The 21,947-nt window shown below is 45.5% G+C and overlaps 1 protein-coding gene across 2 annotated transcripts; it reads right to left on the bottom strand.

Annotated features, from left to right (window-relative positions):
- Nucleotides 1–8,937: 8,937 nt before the first annotated feature.
- Nucleotides 8,938–20,694, bottom strand: LOC109888647 (caspase recruitment domain-containing protein 14-like). Of its 2 annotated transcripts, none has more exons than XM_031829472.1 (20): nucleotides 20,374–20,694; nucleotides 18,999–19,136; nucleotides 18,363–18,646; nucleotides 17,622–17,780; nucleotides 17,316–17,435; nucleotides 17,096–17,221; nucleotides 16,166–16,246; nucleotides 15,915–16,049; nucleotides 15,697–15,800; nucleotides 14,936–14,994; nucleotides 14,528–14,591; nucleotides 13,936–14,152; nucleotides 13,653–13,779; nucleotides 12,703–12,937; nucleotides 12,341–12,404; nucleotides 11,992–12,097; nucleotides 11,414–11,578; nucleotides 11,044–11,162; nucleotides 10,696–10,814; nucleotides 8,938–10,474 (listed from the first exon to the last, which is right to left on the bottom strand). In XM_031829472.1, exons 1-20 carry the CDS (start codon nucleotides 20,585–20,587, stop codon nucleotides 10,267–10,269), a joined length of 2,844 nt encoding a protein of 947 aa, XP_031685332.1. In that variant the 5' UTR covers nucleotides 20,588–20,694; the 3' UTR covers nucleotides 8,938–10,266. The 2 variants fall into 2 exon arrangements, with proteins under 2 accessions (XP_031685332.1, XP_020335429.2); XM_020479840.2 differs by having other exon boundaries at nucleotides 18,363–18,688; nucleotides 20,374–20,693.
- Nucleotides 20,695–21,947: the final 1,253 nt, after the last annotated feature.

The raw sequence follows: 21,947 nt of genomic DNA, 5'->3' as shown, positions 1-21,947 counted from the left end.
ATACACATACATGATTTGATTTGACAGACACACACACACACGCACAGTGACAAAACGCTAGCTAAAACCTGATGGCGGGCACGTGGCGCAGGCGCTTAAATCTAATTCTGCCCTCGCCTCTGTGATTTGTTTCCACGGTAGTTTAATCTCGCCTGCCTCTTCTGTCCCTCAAATAAAACCCAGGCATAAATAAACCAGCAGCTTTACTGTGAGACCAGCCAGGCACACGAACACCCACTCTATTTTCTAACGCCATGGTTGTGACCTATTTCTTTTAAAGATTCTACCACTGCTGTCAGGCCTACACACCCATGCAGTAATTAACTGGTATATTACATAATTATTGGCATAACTAATTACTATTATTAACAGTCCGCATAATTATTAATTTGTCTTAATAGCATTTGATAATAATATTAATGTTAGTGTTAGATATCACTACTACAAATGTCCAGTTGAAGTCTGGAAGTTTACATACACTTAGGCTGGAGTCATTAAAACTCGTTTTTCAACCACTCCACACGTTTCTTGTTAACAACCTATAGTTTTGGCAAGTCGGTTAGGACGTCTACTTTGTGCATGACACAAGTCATTTTTCCAACAATTGTTTACAGACAGATGATTTCACTTATAATTCACTGTATCACAATTCCAGTGGGTCAGAAGTTTACATACACTAAGTTGACTGTGCCTTTAAACAGCTTGGAAAATTCCTGATAATTATGTAATGGCTTTAAAAGCTTCTGATAGGCTAATTGACATCATTCGAGTGTACCTGTGGATGTATTTCAAGGCCTACCTTCAAACTCAGTGCCTCTTTGCTTGACATCAGGGGAATATCCAAATAAATTATTCAAGTCTGGTTCATCCTTGGGAGCAATTTCCAAACGCCTGAAGGTACCATGTTCATCTGTACAAACAATAGCACGCAAGTATAAACACCATGGGACCACGCAGCTGTCATACCACTACAGAAGGAGACGCGTTCTGTCTCCTAGAGATGAACGTATTTTGGTGTGAAAAGTGTAAATAAATCCCAGAACAACAGCAAAGGACCTTGTGAAGATGCTGGAGGAAACAGGTACAAAAGTATCTATATCCACAGTCCTATATCGACATAACCTGAAAGGCCGCTCAGCAAGGAAGAAGCCACTGCTCCAAAACCGCCATATAAAAGCCAGACTAGGGTTAGGGAAACAAAAATATAACTTCGGCCATAATGACCATCGTTATGTTTGGAGGAAAAAGGGGGAGGCTTGCAAGCCGAAGACCACCATCCTAACCGTGAAGCACAGGGGTGGCAGCATCATGTTGTGGGGATGCTTGCTGCAGGAGGAACTGGTGCACTTCACAAAATAGATGGCAACATGAGGTAGGAAAAGTATGTGGATATATTGAAGCAACATCTCAAGACATCAGTCAGGAAGTTAAAGCTTGGTCGCAAATGGGTGTTCCAAATGGACAATAACCCCAAGCATACTTCCAAAGTTGTGGCAAAGTGGCTTAAGGACAACAAAGTCAAGGTATTGGAGTGGCCATGACAAAGTCCTGACCTCAATCCCATAGAGAATTTGTTGGCAGAACTGAAAAAGCTTTTGCGAGCAAGGAGGCCTACAAACCTGACTCAGTTACACCAGCTCTGTCAGGTGGACTGGGCCAAAATTAACCCAACTTATTGTGGAAATCTTGTGGAAGGGTACCCAACACGTTTGACCCAAGTGAAACAATTTAAAGGCAATGCTACCAAATACTAATTGAGTGTATGTTAACCTCTGACCCACTGGGAATGTGATGAAAGAAATAGAAGCTGAAATAAATCATTATCTCTACTATTATTCTGACATTTCACTTTCTTAAAATAAAGTGGTGATCCTAACCGACCTAAGACAGGGAATTTTTACTTGGATTTAATGTCAGGAATTGTGAAAAACTGAGTTTAAATGTATTTGGCTAAGGTGTGTGTAAACTTCCGACTTCAAATGTATTACTAAAAGATATTGTTGTACGTAGAGTTGCTCATATACTGTAAATGTATACATATTTTCTAAATACACATTTATCTTGATGACATTATTACGAGTTAGCAAGGCCATTCTGGGATGAACCAGGCAGTGTTTCCCTGCAGAGGGAGAGATGGCCTGATAAGTAGAGGTAATAAATAGCCCAATCCAGGCGTGAACAGCCTTTTCTCTCTCTCTCCCCTTTCTCTCTCTCTCACTCACTCCAGCCCCTGTGGCCAAAAAGGCATCTGCTGCTCATGCTGATGTCATCTGGAGATAATAACCAGGCCCAGCGTGGCACCAGACCACAGCCAGCGCTACGCCTCCCTCCTCTCTGCCGTGCTTCGGCTTACTGGGAGAAGATCTGGCAACCTGAGGCTGAGGAGGATAGCAACTCATGCACTACTGGCAGTCAGCCCCATAGACGCAGGGTTGGGGAGCAGTGAGGGACCGCAATAAGGGGTTACTTGGGTCTGGCAACCTTCGGATGGAGAGTTTCAAGGATCTGGCAACCTCGGAGGTCTGCGGTAGAGATTGCACCCCCTGCAGGAAGCCCCATAGCCGAAGGGTGTTAGGGACCTAGAGAGCGGGATCTGCAGCGCACTGCTGGGATCTGGCAACTCGCAGCTATGGTGAAATACAAGTGCAACAACTCAACAGTCACCACACTGCTATATAAACACTAAAACAACCGGATAACCTTTTTTCCAGTGTGTGTGGGAGGTATTTGGTTGGCATGGCTAATCGAGGCTAACCATTTTACTCCCCTTGTCCTAGTCCTAGAAGGCTCCATCCAGCCCCACTACCACCTGCCTTACCACAGCTTTTTTCCCACAACCCACCAGGGACACCAACCCCCAACCCTCCAAACCCCCCAACACATTACCACAGAGTGGCCACTCTCACCCTAATCCCCCTCCCCTGCCTCCTTCTCAGTGGTTTGTAGGAAATCTATTGCTGTGTCTCAAATGGTACCCTATTCCCTGTTTAATGCTCTATGGGCCCTGGTCAAAGCTAGTGCACTGTATAGGGAGTATGGTGCCATTTGGTACGCAGTCAATGTGTTCACTTTCCTAGAGTGGTTAAGAGCACCAGCAACATGGAATTGGAAGGTAACTAACTCGACACTCTTGCCATTTCCTAAAGGGTTTCTAAAATGGGTGTGAGTGGGAGAATTGAGTTACTTTGGGTGGGTAAGATGGTTCAGGCCTGGTCTCTCCGCCCACCTGCACTGCGGACCATTACAATGGCTATTAAAGCTCCTGCTAGCACGTGTCAATCTCTCCATTTGGACTCAGAGTGGGAGGACTATTAAATGACTGGATGGGCTGCTGCTTCCTACTTCTCAGTCTGTCTGTTTCCCTCTCTTTCTGTCTGTCTCCTCCCCCTCCTCTGTCTCTTTTTAACTCCATCTCTCTCCCTCTCTCTGCCAGTCTCTCTCTCTCTCAGTAACTGTCTGCTGTCTGCGAGCATCAACTCCTCGGCTGACACTGATGCCTGCCTGCCTTCCTGCCTCTCTCTCGCTCTCCATCTCTGTGGAGGAGAGGAAAGAAGGAAGCAGGGTAGACAGAGAAATCAAATTGTCTTCATCTAATTCCCTCTGACATCCAATTCAGACTGCTGGAGGAGGGGGTGGGCTGTGGTGGTAACCTGAGGAGGAGGGATGTGTGTGTGTCTGGGTGTGTCTGTGAGTGCGTGTGCCTGTGTGTGTGTGGTGGGAGGGGGGTCAGTTAGCTGTGGGCAGATATTCAGAATCGCCCCTTGTTCCGTGTCAGATGGAGCACAGATCAACCAAGGGATGAAGGCTCCCCTCAAGTCAACACGCGTACACACACACACACACACACACACACACACACACACACTTCTTCAAGGATAGACTGACCAATACTCTTTCTTTCAAAATAACATTTTCTTTCATGTAACAACCATGCATGAAACAAATACCACTGAAAGCAATTTAAAGGAGGCAATTTAGATTCATTTGAATAACCTACATACATTTACAAAAATTGCAATCAATTGCATAACCAAATATCCCAAATACTGTGACCGACCTAAGTAATACACACCAAAAGAAGCAGTATCAACAGACCGAAGCTCATCGCTATCCAGGGATTGCTTGAGAGGAAATGATGTCATAATTAAAAGGTATTGGTATTTTCTCTCAGGGTCTCAGCAGTGCTCAGCAGGTCAGCTAATACATGGTCATCGTAGAGCCACGAGGACCGTGCTGGTCAGAGTATCTATCTCCACGGTGACCTGTCCACTCATATACCATTTTCACTCTATCGTGCCGACCCCAACCACAGACTGCTAGCGCTGGTATAGTATGCTCACCCTGTACCAGCATGCTTCCAACAGCTTTATAGGGCAGCAGGTAGCCTAGTGCTGAGGGTGTTGGGATAGTAACCGAAAGGTCGCTAGTTTGAATCTCCAAGGTGAACGATCCATCGATGTGCCCTTGAGCAAGGCACTTAACCCTAATTGCTCCAGGGTCTCCCGTTAATAATGGCTGACCCTGGCTGTGACCCCACTCTCCCAGGGCGTCTTAGGGAGAGTGGGATAAACACATTTCCAATTCACATCTGTATTCACACACAATTGTACATGTGTGAAATAGGACAAATATAAGCAGCCACCAAAGTGGATGAGTAACCAGGCAAGACCAGTTCAGCTTGGCTCAGTAGTGAGAAAGGATAGTAGTGAGACTGACTGCCTGGGCCTTACTAGTCCACCTGGTTCACTCTACTGACCAAGCTGGTTCACTCTGCAGACCAAGCTGGTTCGCTCTGCAGACCAAGCTGGTTCGCTCTGCAGACCAAGCTGGTTCGCTCTGCAGACCAAGCTGGTTCGCTCTGCAGACCAAGCTGGTTCGCTCTGCTGACTAAGCTGGTTCGCTCTGCTGACCAAGCTGGTTTGCTCTGCAGACCAAGCTGGTTCGCTATGCTGACCAAGCTGATTCACTCTGCTGGCAAAGCTGGTTCGCTCTGCAGACCAAGCTGGTTCACTCTACTGTCCAAGCTGGTTCACTCTGCTGACCAAGCTGGTTCACTCTGCTGACCAAGCTGGTTCGCTCTGCAGACCAAGCTGGTTCACTCTGCTGACCAAGCTGGTTCACTCTGCTGACCAAGCTGGTTCACTCTGCTGACCAAGCTGGTTCACTCTGCTGACCAAGCTGGTTCACTCTGCTGACCAAGCTGGTTCACTCTGCTGAGCAACTACTTCTCTTTGTCATCCGTCTGTTTTTGTTACCACAACGCCCTTCAGGCCTCCTACACAGCCTATGGAAGCTCCTAAATCCCCCTTTCTTTCTCTCTCTCATTATTTCTCTCTCTCTACCCCATTCTATCTATCCTTCCTCTTTCTCTTCCCCATTTGCGCTCTGTTACTTCACTCCGGTCTTTTTCAGTCTCTTTCTTTCCTCTCTCTCTCTCTCTCTCTCTCTCTCTCTCTCTCTCTCTCTCACTACTGACTGCTCTGTGGATGGCCGCTCTGTCCCGTGAGTTCTCTGACCCTGACTCTCCTCGACCCCTCACACAATGGTGCTTCACACACTGTCACCAGCCTCACTGCACCCTCGGTATTCACTTGGAGAAACACAGGGAGAGGGTGAGATAAAGAGAGAGAGGGAGGGACAGAGAAACAGAGGGAGAGAGAGGGAGAGAGAGAAACAGAGGGAGAGAGAGGGGGAGAGAGAGAAACAGAGGGAGAGAGAGGTAGAGGGAGAGACTGTACTATTTACTGTAACCTACTACAGGTGTGCACAGTGAACCAAAAGTGTGCTCCATGGAAATCGGTGGCTACAAATGATAGAATCTTGCTGGAGCAGTGCAATGCTCTGATCTGTAATGGATTTGAAAAAAACACCACCAATTCTATAACTGTGTGTACAGAAAATATTGATGGAGCAGAACATGAGGGCTAGCTCCATGCTGGTACACACAGGGGGCGGGAGCTGGCTGAGTTCTTTCTCTCTGTGTGTGTGTGTGTGTGTGTGTGTGTGTGTGTGTGTGTGTGTGTGTGTGTGTGTGTGTGTGTGTGTGTGTGTGTGTGAGAGAGAAATAAGTGTGTGTATGACAGGTTTCTGGACAGATTCACACGAGGGAGCTGCCACTCCTTGGTCACTTGCTTCACACCATGCCAGGTCAGCAGTGGGTCAGCACTAAGCAAGGAAGACAGAGATAGAGACAGAGAGAGAATGACAGAACCCTGAGTGTAAATAAGAGAGAAAAAATGTGAAGAAGTGTAGCTGTACAGAGAGAGAACGAATAGCAGAGAGAGAGAAGCAGAGAGAGAACTAGAAGCAGAGAGAGAGAGAGAGGCAGAGAGAGAGAGAGGCAGAGAGAGAGAGAAAGATCAAACATTAATTTCTTGTACAGCACATAGCAGCAGGAGCCGTGGCACAGTACCAAAGGAAACGAAAGGCAAGAGTTGAAATGAGAGAGCGTTTGTTTTCGATGTATTTCAGTTTGTAATGACTGAAGTGAAGAGCACATTTTTAAGTTCTAGTTCAGTCATGAGTGGGCTGTTGTTTTCAATTAGAGCCACGGTTTCCCTCCTTTGTTTAAATATGCCTTGCTTGGCTGTGAAACCATTTACTTTGATAGACTGCACTGCTAAATGAGAGGAAACCAGTATAGAAAAGGCACAGGCAGCATGGGGGAGCGTTTAGACACACTGAAATAAATCTGGAGGGATTGCAAGTGACATGCCTGCAGCTCTGACATCCAAGCTCGATCAATTAAACATCAAATCCTGATCCTCCACCATAGTTCTCCCTGCCAAACCCGTTCTTCGTTGCTTTAATCCTCAATGCTGAAACCCAGCCCGGTTCCCAAGCTAGCGTGGAGAAAGAAAACAATCAAAGCATGTTAGAGTAGCCCTATGGTGCAGGGGTGTTGGGGGGGAAGACAGTATGTGTGCGTGAGTGTGGGGGGAGCAGTGTGTGTGTCTGTGTGTGAGGCATGGTGTGTGTATGTGTCTGTGTGAGCGAGGGAGTGTGTGTGTGAGAGGCATGGGGGATAGGGTGTGTGGGCTGTGGCCAAACCCCTCCTCCTCCTCCTCCTCCTCCTCCTCTCCCCTCTATAGCAGGGTCTTGGCTGCGTTCACAGTGCAGGCATGTCACCGTCTTTAACAAACTCTGACCACACAAATCACTGGAGTGGTTACTCGGCAACTGGAGGGGATTTTGGACCCCGCTGGAGCCAAAACCGTCTTCCACTGGGGAATTTGATTCAGTGGAAGTCTTCACAGATAAACAGCCAAGTCAATAACCACCACAAGAGCTAAAGGGGGACGTTGATTCAGTCTTCTGTTTTCCTGCCAGTAGACGGATATCAGAGAAGTCAACTCTGACATACGGCCAGAGAAACGCCTGCCCAGTCTGCCACATGCACGTCAGAGAGGAAAGACGTGCTGTTTTCACATTGTGGTGAAATTCCCCAAATCTATTTCCCACTCACTCTTAATCTTCCCTCTCTCTCACCATCTTTTTTTTCTCTTTCAACCACTCCCACGAATTGTTATTCATTTCTTTCTGTCTCCCCCGTGTGGCCGTTGACATTTATAGGCAGGAATGCAGTCACTGCACCCGAAACCCAAACCAACATTTGACAGTTGACTTTTAATTTGAGGCAGAATTTGAACGTGGTGAAAACTCATACCTCCCAACTCCAAAGTTAAGAGTATGATGTCATATCACATGTTTATCTTGTGAGAAACCCCATAAAATGTGAGTGATACGCCAGAGGTTGTGGTCATGAGGTCTGTTAATTGTAAAATACTTAAATAGACTATTTTATATCATTATAAAGTCATTTAGCACACATCTAATATATTTGGGTAGAAAAATGAACGAGCGGATCTGCAAGCATCTCCAATTTTATGCTGCCGGTGGCGGAGCTGAATTTGAGAGTTTTCAACAGCAGGAAAATAATCCTGCAGCGAAAGGATTATTATGTGGATAATAATCTATGTACATTTTTGTAGTGGTTTCTACATTTTTTGGAAGTGAAGAACAAATTACAAACTTTTTAAACCTCAAATACACTACACGTTGGACATTTCCTGCATTGCATGATGGTTCCCCTGCAACAGGGTGATCCAATTAAGATCCTACACTCAAGGCTGCGTTTAGACAGGCAGCCCAATTCAGATATTTTTTTCACTAATTGGTCTTTTGGCCAATCACATCAGATCTTTCAACATCTGATTTGTCGAAAGACCAATTAGTGGAAAAAAATATCAGAATTGGGCTGCCTGTCTAAATGCAGGCAAAGGTCTGTAAAAATATCACTTGTTCCATCATTGCTCTATAGATATATTGGCAAATAAAAGACACCCCAAATTAAACCTATTGGGAAGTATTTGCATTGCAAATACTACTGTAGACACTTTATTCAGCCAAACTCAAAGTATTTCGATACAAATCTTGCTATGAACGTCCATGTTGTTGATGTCTATTGCTATGACCTAGGTTTAAAATAACGGTACAGTAATTTTCTTGTTAATTTACCTGTGTTTTTAGGCACGGATTGTAACGTTGTCAACAATTCCTAAAGACGCTAATTACCTATGCTCCTACGTTAAGCGTACTTGTTGCTTTCCCTAAACGTTGGATAAGTAATAGGCTATAACATAATTTACAAAATAGAGTATGTTTGACAAATTGGAGAAACAGAATAACATAATTTACAAAATAGAGTATGTTTGACAAATTGGAGAAACAGAAATGTTGCGGGTTGCCTACCTTTTAACCTTGCCCCCTCTGCTGGTTACGTTGGAGCATTACACGTTAAAATGTACCTGAACACAGACTCACTTCAAGCTTAAATGCTAATTAATTGCAAGTGTTAACAAAATGAATGACATTTGGTAGAAACCAAACAATACATTCTTCTTGAGGACTTTGCTTTGACATAAATGTGCAAATACGAAAGGAATATGATGAAATGTATTTAGACACAAAATATTTACATATTTTATAGTATTATTTCCTTTTAGTGGCCAAAAGATTGCAATGCACCTGTAAACACACGTTGTAACAATCGGATGGCAAGACAAACACATCTTAAACATATTTAATTACACAAAATAAAAAAAGTATTGCCATATCTCTAATCCACCACCATCTGTTCAGTCATTCCATAGCCAATATCATAAACATTCTTATGAGAAATGATGGCACAACTGACATAACACAATAAGCAGGCTTTAGACAGCTGGCTCAGGGACTGTGACTAATACTGTACCTGGTGGTTCTTTAGGGTGGCAGGGAAAGATCATAAAGAGAGGATGTCGGTGGAAGAGAGAGGGAGGGGCTAAGCGCTGCACAGGAAGTTGAGCTTTGTTCTCATTCCTAGAGTGAGTGACTAAGGGTCAATGATACCTGAGCTCTGTGTACAGTCATAGTATATTGTAAAATACAATGAGTTATCGTGTCATGTAATATCAGTTCCTTTGTCACCCTTTAAAAAACAGCACTCAAAACATTTCTGAGGACCCCATTTGTCCTTCAAATCTGTTAATCAAATAACCGTCTATTTATTAAATCTCTTATCAAAATGAAAATAAATCAATAAATACATTTAGTCCATAAGATTTTTCTAATTATCTTTCTCAGAAACGTTTGTCCTTAACCCAGACTTTGAATACCACTGCTTTAAAAACATGTTCCAACATAAATCCATATAATGCCTACAATCATTACACTTCAACCCTATCTTGAGTTGCACACTTCCGAATAGGTCATTAAATCCCTCATTGTATGGAAACTTTAACTGTGTCCGACAGTTAGTCAACATAGTCTGACTGGAATTCCTACATTACATTTCAGGTGTGACTTGGGTATGACCAAGGTTTCACAGGTTTGTTGAAATCCGGTGTATAATACAATACACAGTATTTAACACTATCGTATCTTTATGATAAAGATAATTGAAAAACTATTCCCAAAAACAATACAAGTAAATATAGGTTGGAAAAAACAAGAACTTAATGAAGCTAAACCAAAGTGCAGGTACATCTCCTCATACTACCTGGATTACAGAATTCATATGTATAGGTAGCTATCATAGGTACACAATCCATTTCCCTTGTCCCATAATGGTCAGATATGTAATGCCTATTGGAACTCTTCTCCGTCTTATCCGTTTACAAATCATTCAAATCATTTATTTTACAAATTTGTAATTCAAAGACATCCAATTTGGCCACGAGTACCTCATCAACAAACTTCACATTGGTGCCTCTGATGCCTTAAAAATCACCACAAATCAGGCTCCACCCACACAATCTTCTTCTGCTCCTCCAAGATGATGGAGTGCAGGGTGGTGAGCAGAGTGGTTTTGTCGTCCCATGAGTCAGGGCTGACGATGCGGTAGAGGCAGGGCAGCTTGTCCAGCAGGGACTCCTCGCTGCGAGAACACTCCAGCAGCTGCTCCTCGGACCAGCCCTGACGCTGCACCTTAGACCTAGGCGAGAGGGGGAGGAGGTAGGGGGGAGGGGGAGGGGGGGGGGGGGGGGGGGGGGGGGGCGATAGCGAGAGAGCGAAGATAAAGACAAATAGGGTAGAAGGCGAGATGGAGGGAGAGAGAACAAGAGAAATAAACACAAAGACACACCATGTAGGAGGGGCAATGGAACAATATTGCTACCATTCATATTTCGTATCAAAAGTCACACAATGGCCTACTTGAGTTTGCGTGCTGCTCTGGACTTGGACTGGGCGATGAAGATGATGATGGGGAAGATCTCTGCCCTGTGGAGGCGGCGTACACAGTCCAGACCTAGAGGCAGCACACAGTGGGTACCCTGAGAGAAGAGACAGGAGAGGAGTTTCGGTACGCTCAATACTGCAGCTGCATAGATTCTTCTGGAACACAGGGTACATCAAATAACAGGACCACTGAAAATAAGGGAGGTATTGTCGGTTATTTTTGTGACGTTTGTGGAAAACGGTTCAAGTAAGTCATAAACCATTTTTTCTTTCTTCCCCAATGCCAGTATGTCAAATACGGTGTTGTCATTTCGACTATCCCACCTGCTTCATGACCCTCTCAACACTCTGCAAGGTGTAACACCGCTGACCCCCCTGTTCACACTCCTCCAGCACCTCAGACCTCTGCAGCCTGGCAGCGTGCTCGCTGGAACTCAATAACTCTGGGGATAGGGGGAGGGAGGGAGAGAGAGAGGGGGAGAGATGGGTATAGGATAAGGTGAGACAGCAGGTACGAGGAAAACAAACATTTGCATCTTCATTAACATCACCTTCCGCTACTGGGCAAATAGTAGATCATCTCATTGGAATTCCGCTCTGGGCATCGGGCAGGTGATGGATGAAAGAAGAAAAAAAGAGAGAGGAGAGAGAAAGAACACCAGAAAAAGGAAGGAAAGAAAGACTCCTCCCTAACCTGGCTCACACAACTGAAAGCCCTGCCACTCGGCCAGCTTCTGATCCAGGACACGGCCGAGGATTGTGGGTAGCAGGAGGACCGGACGACAGACGGGTGGGTAATGGGGCGTGACCAGGGTGTAGGGCATGAGGGTCAAACAGCCTCTGGGTGCAGAGCCATCCCCTAGAGCAGAGGACAATATTAGGACACGCCGGGTTCAGGTCAATAACCAAGGCGACATTATTACAGGTATAAGAGCTGTGACGATACCAGGAACGCAATATTTTTACCTTGGCAAAAATGAAAACACGATACATGCCACGATACCCGTATCGTCCCAGCCCTAATAGGTATGGTAATATCATAGGGCTGGAGTTAATCCAACCTGCTTTAGCAATGTTTATGCACAGTTTAGCAAACTTGGTTTGATGCAGAACTTCAATGGGTGCCATGTTGACAATTCAATGGAGTGTTTGGCTCCAACATGGAGGACAGTCTTATGATACGACCTCTATGGTTCTGGCTCTGTTATGTTTTGTATATTCTTGTGTACAAAAATGACTTCCTATCCAGTCTTGACTGTATCTGATATATACCTGGCCCAGTGCTCTTGTCCTTGCTGTCTTCTACACAGACCCACAGAGGATTCCTCCCCTGTCTCCCCGTACTGACGATCCTCACAGTCTTCTGCTTGTCCCGGGCCTGAGGACCCAGCAAACAACGTGTTAACCCGAACGTTTGACAGCGGTTCGGAGGGACATACACACGACTACAACGTTTTCTTCATGAATGTTCGGTTAACACGTTCTAGAGACGTCAAAAACAAACATTTTTGGAACACATTCGCGGGAAAGGAGTGTCACCTGACTAACTCAGAAACCCTAAAGCGAGTTGGATTTTGGTCCGAGAGGTTCTGCAAACTATGAAACGAGTGAAGGATGTTACCTTTCTAAGTGCCATGGGTTGGATGCTCATGTCCTCGATAGCGCTGATCAGCAGGCGTTGGGCCCTGCAATGAGAAGGAACACATCTTCACTAATATCATTTATACATGATGTCATTTATGTATTGGCCAATTCAAAATCCTGTAGTAATCATTATCAGTACGTCATTGAATCAAACATAGATTAGATGTAGTAGATGTTAGTTCTCCAGAGGGGGACAGATATAGCCTAGTCCCAGATCTGTCTGTACTATAGTGCTCATAGGAGTTGGTCAGATCGCACAAACAGATCTGGAACCAGGCTAGACTAGAAAGAATCCATGTCAACAATCCAATCCCACATGGTGGGTACTGGGCCTAGTACCTGTAGTAGTTGGGCAAGTTGCCAGTCTTGAGATCCAGCAGTTGGCAAGGGTGGACGTGGCTGGCCCTCCAGGAGCGGTCAGCGCCCGCTGGGAGGGTGCATGTGACGTGGAGGATGTCGTTACAGGAAACGGACAGAGCGTCCTGCGAGCCCCCGGGTAACGTCATGTTGACGCGCACGTAGAAGGAGTCACCTGACATGGCCTCGCCACTCTGCAGCAGGAGCTTCTCATAGGCTGAGAGAGAGAGAGAGAGAGAGAGAGAGAGAGAAAAGGGGAGGGACCATGGAGGATTATGACTGTGACAGGTCTGGGTCACGGCACCAATGTTACAGGTGTGATATATACACACACACACGCGACCAACCAACATGAATACAGAAACATTAAAATAGCATATTTTATATTACACAGAGAACGGTACTTATGCAATGGTATCGTAGCATGCCAATAGCTTTCCAGCGAGAAAAAAAGAGAACACTCTCTGTGTTGCTGATGTGAATATTAGCCAGGTGCTGAAATGGACTACTTTGAAGTTATCATGGGTTAAGTGTCCCCAGTATGTCACTCTGTTTTTCACCCCTATGTTGCTATGTTACCTCAAAACAAACAGTCAGCCTAAATACCTATGAAACATGAAACGGATAAGCCTCGACTTTCAACCTAAATCATGAGAATGAGGCACTTGTGACGAGATCCAGAGACACACACTAGTCAAACAAAACATTTTTCTCTCTCTAGTGGCTGATCTGGGCGATTTGACACTAAAGTCACGTTAACATTTTGAAGAACCTCCTTGCTTATACAATTCTGTCACATCAGAAGGATAATGTCAAGCAAGGGAGAAAGAAAGGATGCATTTTACAAGTATTTGCACTGGGGAGGGTATTTGAATGTGATAACAGAAAATTATTTTAACCAGACTGTTTTGAACATAGGGCCAGGGTCTCACCATCTTGGTTGGGCCTCAGGGAGAGGTGGCAGAAGCCTCGGACCTGCCCCAGAGCCCACATGGCCTCTTCCAGGGTGGTGTCCTCCAGAACCATCCTTAGAGCCTGCTGAGCCTGCTCATACTTCACCTGGAACCCAGTAGCACAAACACCCATTAGAATTATAGTGCCTTCACAGAAACTATAAAGAACAGCGGGGAGTTATGACACAAAATGGCTGCCATGAATCGATCTGTCAGGTAGATAGGAGACTGGAGTTGTGGAGACAGACACAAACACACACACCTCCAGAATTTGTGCCCCCGAACTAATGCCCACTGTGTTGGCGGCGGAGCCCTCAGTGACCTGGTGGACGAACACTCCCGTCTTGTTACCCCCCACCACCTGCAGCTGGCTCAGCAGCGCCTCCCCCTGGAAGGAGATGGTCAGGACTCGGCCAGTGATGCGCATGGCCCGGGGCCGGGAGCGCAGCAGGAACGGGGGGGCTGATGCCCTGGAGAGACTGGGGTTGAGATGGAGAGGAGATGAGAGTATTTCATTGTCACATTAATCTATCCTGGAGAGACTACGGAAAGTTCATAAACAATCGAGCATCTGACCAACATGCTTGTGATTTTAGCTTCGGGTTAACCAAGATTATTGTTAAATGCATACGATGTACGTAAGGTACTTTGAGTTTGGTAATGGCGCCCTATAGGAGCAAATCATTTTCATGTGTCATCATCATAATACCATCTCCTTGCAATATACAGGCTAAATGGCTTTCTTCCTCTGTTCCTCTGCTTGCTTCAGCCTTCCCTCCAGCAACAATTCAAGGTAGGGAATGTGAGCTCATCCCACAGATTTCAGTACATCACGGTAAATTCAAGTTCCTCACCCATCACTGTTGTTGCTTTGGCAGGAAGGCATGTTTGACATAACAGATTGCTCAACCTCATTGCCTGTAAATTGAATAAAACAAGAGAGACTGTTCAAGAATGTGTACACAGAGAGAACGCCCGACAGTGAATGTGTTACCTAGCCTACCAGGCCAGGATCCAAACTTCACCCAAGGCTAATTTAGTCTCTGCTCGGAGAGTGGCCAACCAAAACATTTATATTTGTTTCCAGGAAGTCTCATCTGGGTGTTCCCCTCAAAGACAAACACGCAAGCACACGCTTATATCCATGTATGTAAGCACACAAATGCACAAACACACTCGAAAGTACACACGCACACACAGAAGCTGCTAAGTCCCAGTAAGGTGAGAGGTTGTTAAAGGTTGGAGTTCATTCAGTTACGTACCACCGGGGATGAACACAAAGTCATTGTCAAGTAAGACGTCACATTCAGCCGTCTCCGAGCTAGGGGCAAGAAGAGGGGATAACACTTGTTTACAAAAATGCTGTGTTCTTATTTCGTCCTTATTTTCTCTCTCTCTCTCTCTAACCACTCCTTCCCTCCCTCTCTAGGTATCATGTATGCTGCGACATGTAAACTGGCTGAGTGAGTTGGACTGCAGAAATACAGAATTGCCATCAAGGCACTTGGACGGACTGTCTTCACTGTAAACACAAAACCACGACAACAAACATGAGCAGCCGTTCACCTGTGAAAACAACCTATGATTAGTTCCAAAAATAACACCTGAATCCTCGATCAAATATGACCACAAACGGTGCGTTTCCAATGGCACCCTAATCCCTATTTAGTGCACTACTATATAGAGATTTGGAACACAGCCAGAGAACCCACATAGTTTACAGGAAGATCAAATCTACCTTTATAATGAAATGATCTCATGTTACTAGAACAGAAAGAAGGGCTAGGGACCCTGGGGGGAAAAAGCCTTGAAATGAAGCTCTTCCCGGCAACACAGAGTAAACACATGGCCTTCCTGGTTAAAAAGCAGACTTTGGACAGCGACATCACATCACTCAGAATATAGAAGGAAGCATGCCAACTGTACTACTGTGTAAGTGTCCAACTGGTTCTGAATGAGGAGTCAGACTGTGTCTTAAACATACACAGAGTCTAAAACACACACACACACACACACACCTTACCTGTCTCGATTGTACCATAGGGTCTTTTCTTGTGTCCGCAGTGACTCTGGGCATGGAGGCTCCACATTTTGGGACCGGACACTACTTGGAGTGATATTGCCACTCTACACACACACACACAATTACCAGAAGTCACGTTTATGATGCAAATCATAAAAGACAAATCAGATGATATAAACAGCTGACATGACTGATATAAATCCTGCATGCACACACACCTTTATATTGCATCCCCTCACGGAATCGGAATCGGGGCAAATTGCATGCATGCGGCGGAGGCGGGGACGAGGGGAGGGGCTGGAGGGGAGGCTGTCACTGCTGGAGCCCTGGCTCTCCCAGCTAAACTTCCATTCCTGGAGACAGACAGACACACATTAGTCGTTAGTATCTCGTTTAGAATCTGCTCTGCATGTTAATGTGTGGATGGAGTGTGCGTGGGTTTGTACACAATGTGCATTTGTATGTATACAGTGTGCGCGCTGCGCAGCGTGTCCTTCTCAGCCAGGCTCCTGGCTATCTGGGCCTGGGCCTCGTCCCTGGACAGGCACACCTGGAGGGATGGACAGACAGACAGATAGGGCGGCAATAAGACAGACATACATACAATGAGTGTTCAAAACATTAAGGACACCTTCCTGATATTGAGTTGCAACCCGCCCAGCAGTGTTGCAGTTCTTGGCACAAACCGGTGCGCATGACCTGCCTGCCTGTCAGTCTGTCTGCCTATATCCACCTATTTGCATACTGACCTGCCTGCATGTCTGTCTTTGCTCGTCCCCCCACATACACTGAGCGTACAAAACATTAGGAACACCTGCTCTTTCCATGACGTACACTGAGCAAGTGAATCCAGGTAAACGCTACCCCTTGTTGAGGTCACTTGTTAAATCCACCTTCATCAGTGTAGATGAAGGGGAGGAGACCGGTTAAAGAAGGTTTTTGACCTGCCTGCGCACATGGTAGTAGCTGTGCAACAGCTATGTTGAACACCTACTACCATGCTCTGTTCAAAGGCGCTGAAATCTTTTGTAAAACCTTCTTTAACCGGTCTCCTCCCCTTCATCTACACTGATGAAGGTGGATTTAACAAGTGACCTCAACAAGGGATAGCGTTTACCTGGATTCACTTGCTCAGTGTACGTCATGGAAAGAGCAGGTGTTCCTAATGTTTTGTACGCTCAGTGTATGTGGCGTGACGAGCAAAGACAGACATGCAGGCAGGTCAGTATGCAAATAGGTGGATATAGGCAGACAGACTGACAGGCAGGCAGGTCAGTATGCAAATAGGTGGATATAGGCAGACAGACAGACAGGCAGGCGGACACACAGAAAGGTACGGCATTCCAATAATTGATTTCAGGATGAGCAATGATGCCATAAGGTAATCGCTCCTCCTCACGTGGTCTCTCTCTGCCTGCAGCTCCCTCAGTTGGCTCTGTATGACAGTACCCTTCTGCTGGTACATCTCACAGTCCAGAGTCAGCTTCTGAACCTGCAGCGCCAGACACTCTTTATCTTCCACCATCTTAAGAGCAAACACACACCAGGCGGTGTTTAAAGTTTGGTCACTCAAAAATCAAAAGGGTTGTTCGCAATCTCCTAGACACACACACACACACCCCCTGCCTCTCGCGGGTCAGCTGCTCATTCTCCTCTCTGTAGCACCTGAGCTGCTCAGCAAGCTCTATATGGACATCCCTCGCCTCAACCAGGTCTTGGCCCAGGATATTCTCCAGCGCCTGGAGAGAGAGGGGGGGGGTGTAGGGATACAGAGAATGGGGGATAGAACATAGGAGACAAATAAAGGGTAGAGTGATAGTGAGAGAAACAGAAGGACAAGAGGACGTGACAGTCAGAACCACAGTGTGTGTCTGAGAAATTCTAGTTTATTTGTAGAAGTCTGAGCTTGTTTCCTCCTCACTCACCGGGGTGAATTTCTCGGCCACCAGTAGCTGCCTGCGCAGAGTGCTAATCTCTTCCTGCAGTCGCTGCGTCTGGCTGGGGGCAGGGCACTTGAGCGTGCGCTGCCTCTCAAAGTCCGTCTCTGTCTGGGCTTTGCGCAGCTCAAACTGAAGCTGATATACCTGCCCATCATCGAAAAACACTGTCACAAATTCTGTGACCGCAGTATTTAACCACAGTTGCTTCAACATGTTTTCTGTTGTCCCTTGTTGTTTCTTACAGTAAATGAAATGTATCACTTAAAGATGGAATCCGCATTAGGGGAAACAGCGTCACTGTCCGCCCCATGGCTGTTGTAATTGTTTTGTTGACGAAACAGAGCTGGGGAGCATCGTGTACATTTTTTAAAGAAGTGTGGTACATATGCAATGATGTCCGAGGGGGGAAAAAACTGTGTTTGTTGTTTGCAGTAATATCTTTGTTGTTGTAATATCGCAAACGGACGTGGCAGTTTCACCATTAAGGATTCCAGCTCTTTGAATTGAATTTCTTTTCAGTAACAGACATATACAACAAATGTACAATGTGGACAGGGATGCCGAAGCTTTAACACGTTTCTACACCAAAAATAATACTGTTATTAGTTCAATTAACTTTACCATACTTTTGGTCAACCCTGTAAATACCGTAATTTATCACTTCATGTAACGCAGTGCAGTCTTCACCACTCCGGAATATCACACAGCTAGCCCTTTTACCCTGACCTGCAGGTTGAGGTCGCTGCAGTGGATGTTGGCGGCCGACCTCTCCTCGATGACGGCGGTGTACCGCGCATACAGGCCACACTTCTCGTCCTTCAGCTTCAAGATGTCGTGGTGCGCGGCAGCCAAGTTCTTCCTCATGCGGCCGTGGTCGGCCTTAAAACGGCGAGACTCCTCCTGCCGCTCCAGAGTCTGACCTAGCTGCGCCTCCAGGGAGGTGCAACGTGACCCCAGCCGACTGGCCTCCTGCCGAGCCTCCTTCAGCTCCTTCTGCATCCCTGTCAAGGCTTTGACCAGATACTCCGTCAAGTCCGAGTACTTAATCAGGCCTGGGAGGAAATCAGATGAGGATGGACACACTACAGCTACTGCTAACCCAGGACTACTGATTGGACTATGTATAATTTCCCACCAAATATTTTTACCAAATGATTTACTCCAATGGGGATTATATGAATACTTTATATTTAGAATACTGTTTACTGATGAATAGAATGAACACATTGCACTGGTTTTTAAGCAGACAGGACAAATTGAAAAAGAACCATCATTCTTCACACAAGGTAACCAAGCCCTCTCCTTAACACATGGCCTAAATGAGCCAGATGGGAAACAGGTCATGTGTTGTGTGTTACTCACCACTGAAGCCAGAGGGCTCGGTGCTGGGCTTGCGGCCTGTGACCTGGGTGTAGATGGTGGGGTAGTGGATCATCAGGCTCTCCAGCAGGGCCATTGCACCGTTCCTCCCCTGGATACGCAGCAGGTCCAGCATGTGACCTAAAGAAGACAAAGGGTTAAATAGGACGAAGTGCACAACGTAAATCAAAGACGAAGATGGACTGTTTTATGGACTTATTCATAAAAATGTGCTGTTGTATTTCCTCATTAATTTAGTAGTTTTATAGGGACAGACTATTAAACTATGGACATGTTGAGTTATAAACATTTATGAATCGCATAACTCATCTTCATCACCAGTTATAAGACATGCTCAAGTATGTAGATATACACTGAGTGTACAAAACATTAGGAACACACAATATTGAGTTGCACCTTCTTTTGCCTCAATTTGTCAGGGCATGGACTCTAGAAGGTGTCAAAAGTGTTCGACAGGAGACTCCGTTGGGGCGTGTTTCCCCACCTGTTGTTGTTGGGTTGGGACGTCATAATGAACGACAGTGCCACTGGAAATCCCTATGCTCTCCTGCTCCTGACTCCTGCACCTACCTCTTCTTAGGAGGCACCTAACAACTGAGTGTATACAACGATTTTTATTTTCAAATCCTTTTACATTTAATTCAGCGTGTGTTATGCTAATTTTACTTTTTCCCGACCCGCGGAAACAACATTGAAGATGACGACCGCAAAATGTAGAATCCTCAAAGGTTGTTACAAACCTGCACCGCTATGTCAACAGAGCTCGGTGCTTACCAACGGATGTATTAGGTTACGAAATCCAACTTAAAAATAAAAAAAAATGTTATGCTAATGACATGGTAGAGAAAGAATGATTCAGAACATAAATAATCATATTTGTCTTGGTAAAATGTATTTTATAACATAAGAAAGTGACATTTCATCACCAAAGCTGGGCAGAGTAGGTGGACACCCTATACAGTGGCCTTGTGGTTAAGTGTCCACCTTGAGATTGGAAGGTTGAATGGCAGGTTCCTGGTTGATTCCTACCCAAGACTCTACAAATGGGACCTGATGCCTCTCTACTTGGGACTCAGCATTAAGGAGATGGATTGCTGTGCCACTAGTGTCCTGCCCAGGGGGTGTACTTGTACATCAGGCTCCCTCATGCTACAGAAACAGGACATAGGCTCCTGCCCATATGGGCCGTTCTGGCTCTACTTACTCCTCCAACTAAATGTATAAACAAAACCAAGTGGAAAAAAATAAACAGTGATAGAATTAAACAGAACAGAAAAAATACAGAAAGCATACAACAGAAGAACATCGAAAGTAATACAATAGGAAATCATAGAAACGAATAGAATAGAAGTCTTACTGGTCCTCATGGAGCTGTTGTTGAGCTTGAGGCAGGAGAGGATCTCATCTTCATCCATCTCTGTGAGGACCCTGGCCTGGCGCAGGTAGGGGATCAACATACATGGTTTCACACCCAGGGAGATACGATGACGGTTGTCGTTGATCAGCTCCCACACATCTTCCTCACCCATCTCCTTGAGGTCGGGCCCCTCCGGAACACATTCCGCTGCCATGGTGAATACCCGGCGTGTGTGTGAGGCGAGTCACTTCGAGTGAGTGTCGCAGGCAGACGCAGTCACTGAAGACACACACACTTAATCACACACACACACCTAGTATTATCACTGTCCAATGCTGGGGGAAAAAGCTAACTGTCAGAGACACAGGGACTCCACGCCCGGCTGGTGTAGGCGTCAATGCATGCAAGGGTGTGTGTGTGAGAGATAACCTGAAAGACAAGAAACATACACCCCAGTGAATCAGTGCCCACGCCAACCCATGCATGCCCTTTATTACTGAACTCATTTTGTAAATGCCGCATCTCTAGCATAGTATCTTCTTCAGTGCCATGAGATATTGTGTGTGACTAAACAAACTGACAAGATTTCATCTTGGGGGACAAGATCAACAATAGATCAAGAGAGGGGATATTCACTGGAAATGCACCACAAGCAATATGTTTGGTATTGTGTTGTTACCATATGTGACTGTTATTACCACATGTTGCCTAGTAAACTAATACTATGCCAAAGTGTGTCTATAATAACAACACCCTAGATACAAAGGGTAGGCTACATCTTATTTGACTTTGGTCTGTACACGATAGCATGTATTCAAGTAGGCTACAAAACTGGCAAATGCATGGAGGAAATACTGAGAAACAGGAATACAGAGATATTACTGAATAACCATGAGGGATTTCAGGAATTGAATACAATTCACACGCAAATATTTAAAGTTAAATACACACAGGCCTACTTAAAGTGTAAAATGACTTCTTATAACATGTACAAAACCATTTACCATTTCTTTGGAGTTGCAGGTGTAGCCTATGTATAATCACCATGATCTACCCAACTCGGGCGAGCAGCGCTCCTCCCGTCATGACTAATCGTACAAAGTTACTAACCAACCAATCAAAAAATAACTCATTTGGATTATTACTGATGGACCACAGCCTAAAAAATAAACAAACAAAAAACATGAAGCTTGTTCCTGGTAACATTTCTAGGGCCATTGGGTTATTCCTTGGGAAAGTGAATATAAAAAGGCTGAGGTTGGAACTTACACTACATGACCAAAGGTAGGTGGACACCTGCTCGTCGACCATCTCATTCCGAAATCATGGCCATTAATATGGAGTTGGTCGCCCCTTTGCTGCTATAACAGCCTCCACTCTTCTGGGAAGGCTTTCCACTAGATGTTGGAACATTGCTGCAGGGACTTGCTTCCATTCAGCCACAAAAGCAATAGTGTGGTGGAGCACTGATGTTGTGCAATTAGGCCTGGGTACATCCCAAAGGTGTTCGATGGGGTTGAGGTCAGGGCTATGCGCAGGCCAGTCAAGTTTTTCCACACCGATCTCGACAAACC

This window comes from Oncorhynchus kisutch, linkage group LG1, assembly GCF_002021735.2.
Source record: "Oncorhynchus kisutch isolate 150728-3 linkage group LG1, Okis_V2, whole genome shotgun sequence".
NCBI classification, from domain to species: domain Eukaryota; kingdom Metazoa; phylum Chordata; class Actinopteri; order Salmoniformes; family Salmonidae; genus Oncorhynchus; species Oncorhynchus kisutch.
This window is presented reverse-complemented; position numbering and strand designations above follow the sequence as displayed.

What these genes read in the sequence shown, in the direction of transcription:
- LOC109888647 (XM_020479840.2), bottom strand. Translation starts at nt 20,587, where the DNA reads ATGGCAGCGGAATGTGTTCCGGAGGGGCCCGACCTCAAGGAGATGGGT. An exon ending in CTTTGTGTTCATCCCCGGTG is followed by an intron (nt 14,592 to 14,935) that starts GTACGTAACTGA and finishes TTCAATTTACAG; the next exon opens with GCAATGAGGTTGAGCAATCT. An exon ending in AACCCATGGCACTTAGAAAG is followed by an intron (nt 12,098 to 12,340) that starts GTAACATCCTTC and finishes CTGGGTCCTCAG; the next exon opens with GCCCGGGACAAGCAGAAGAC.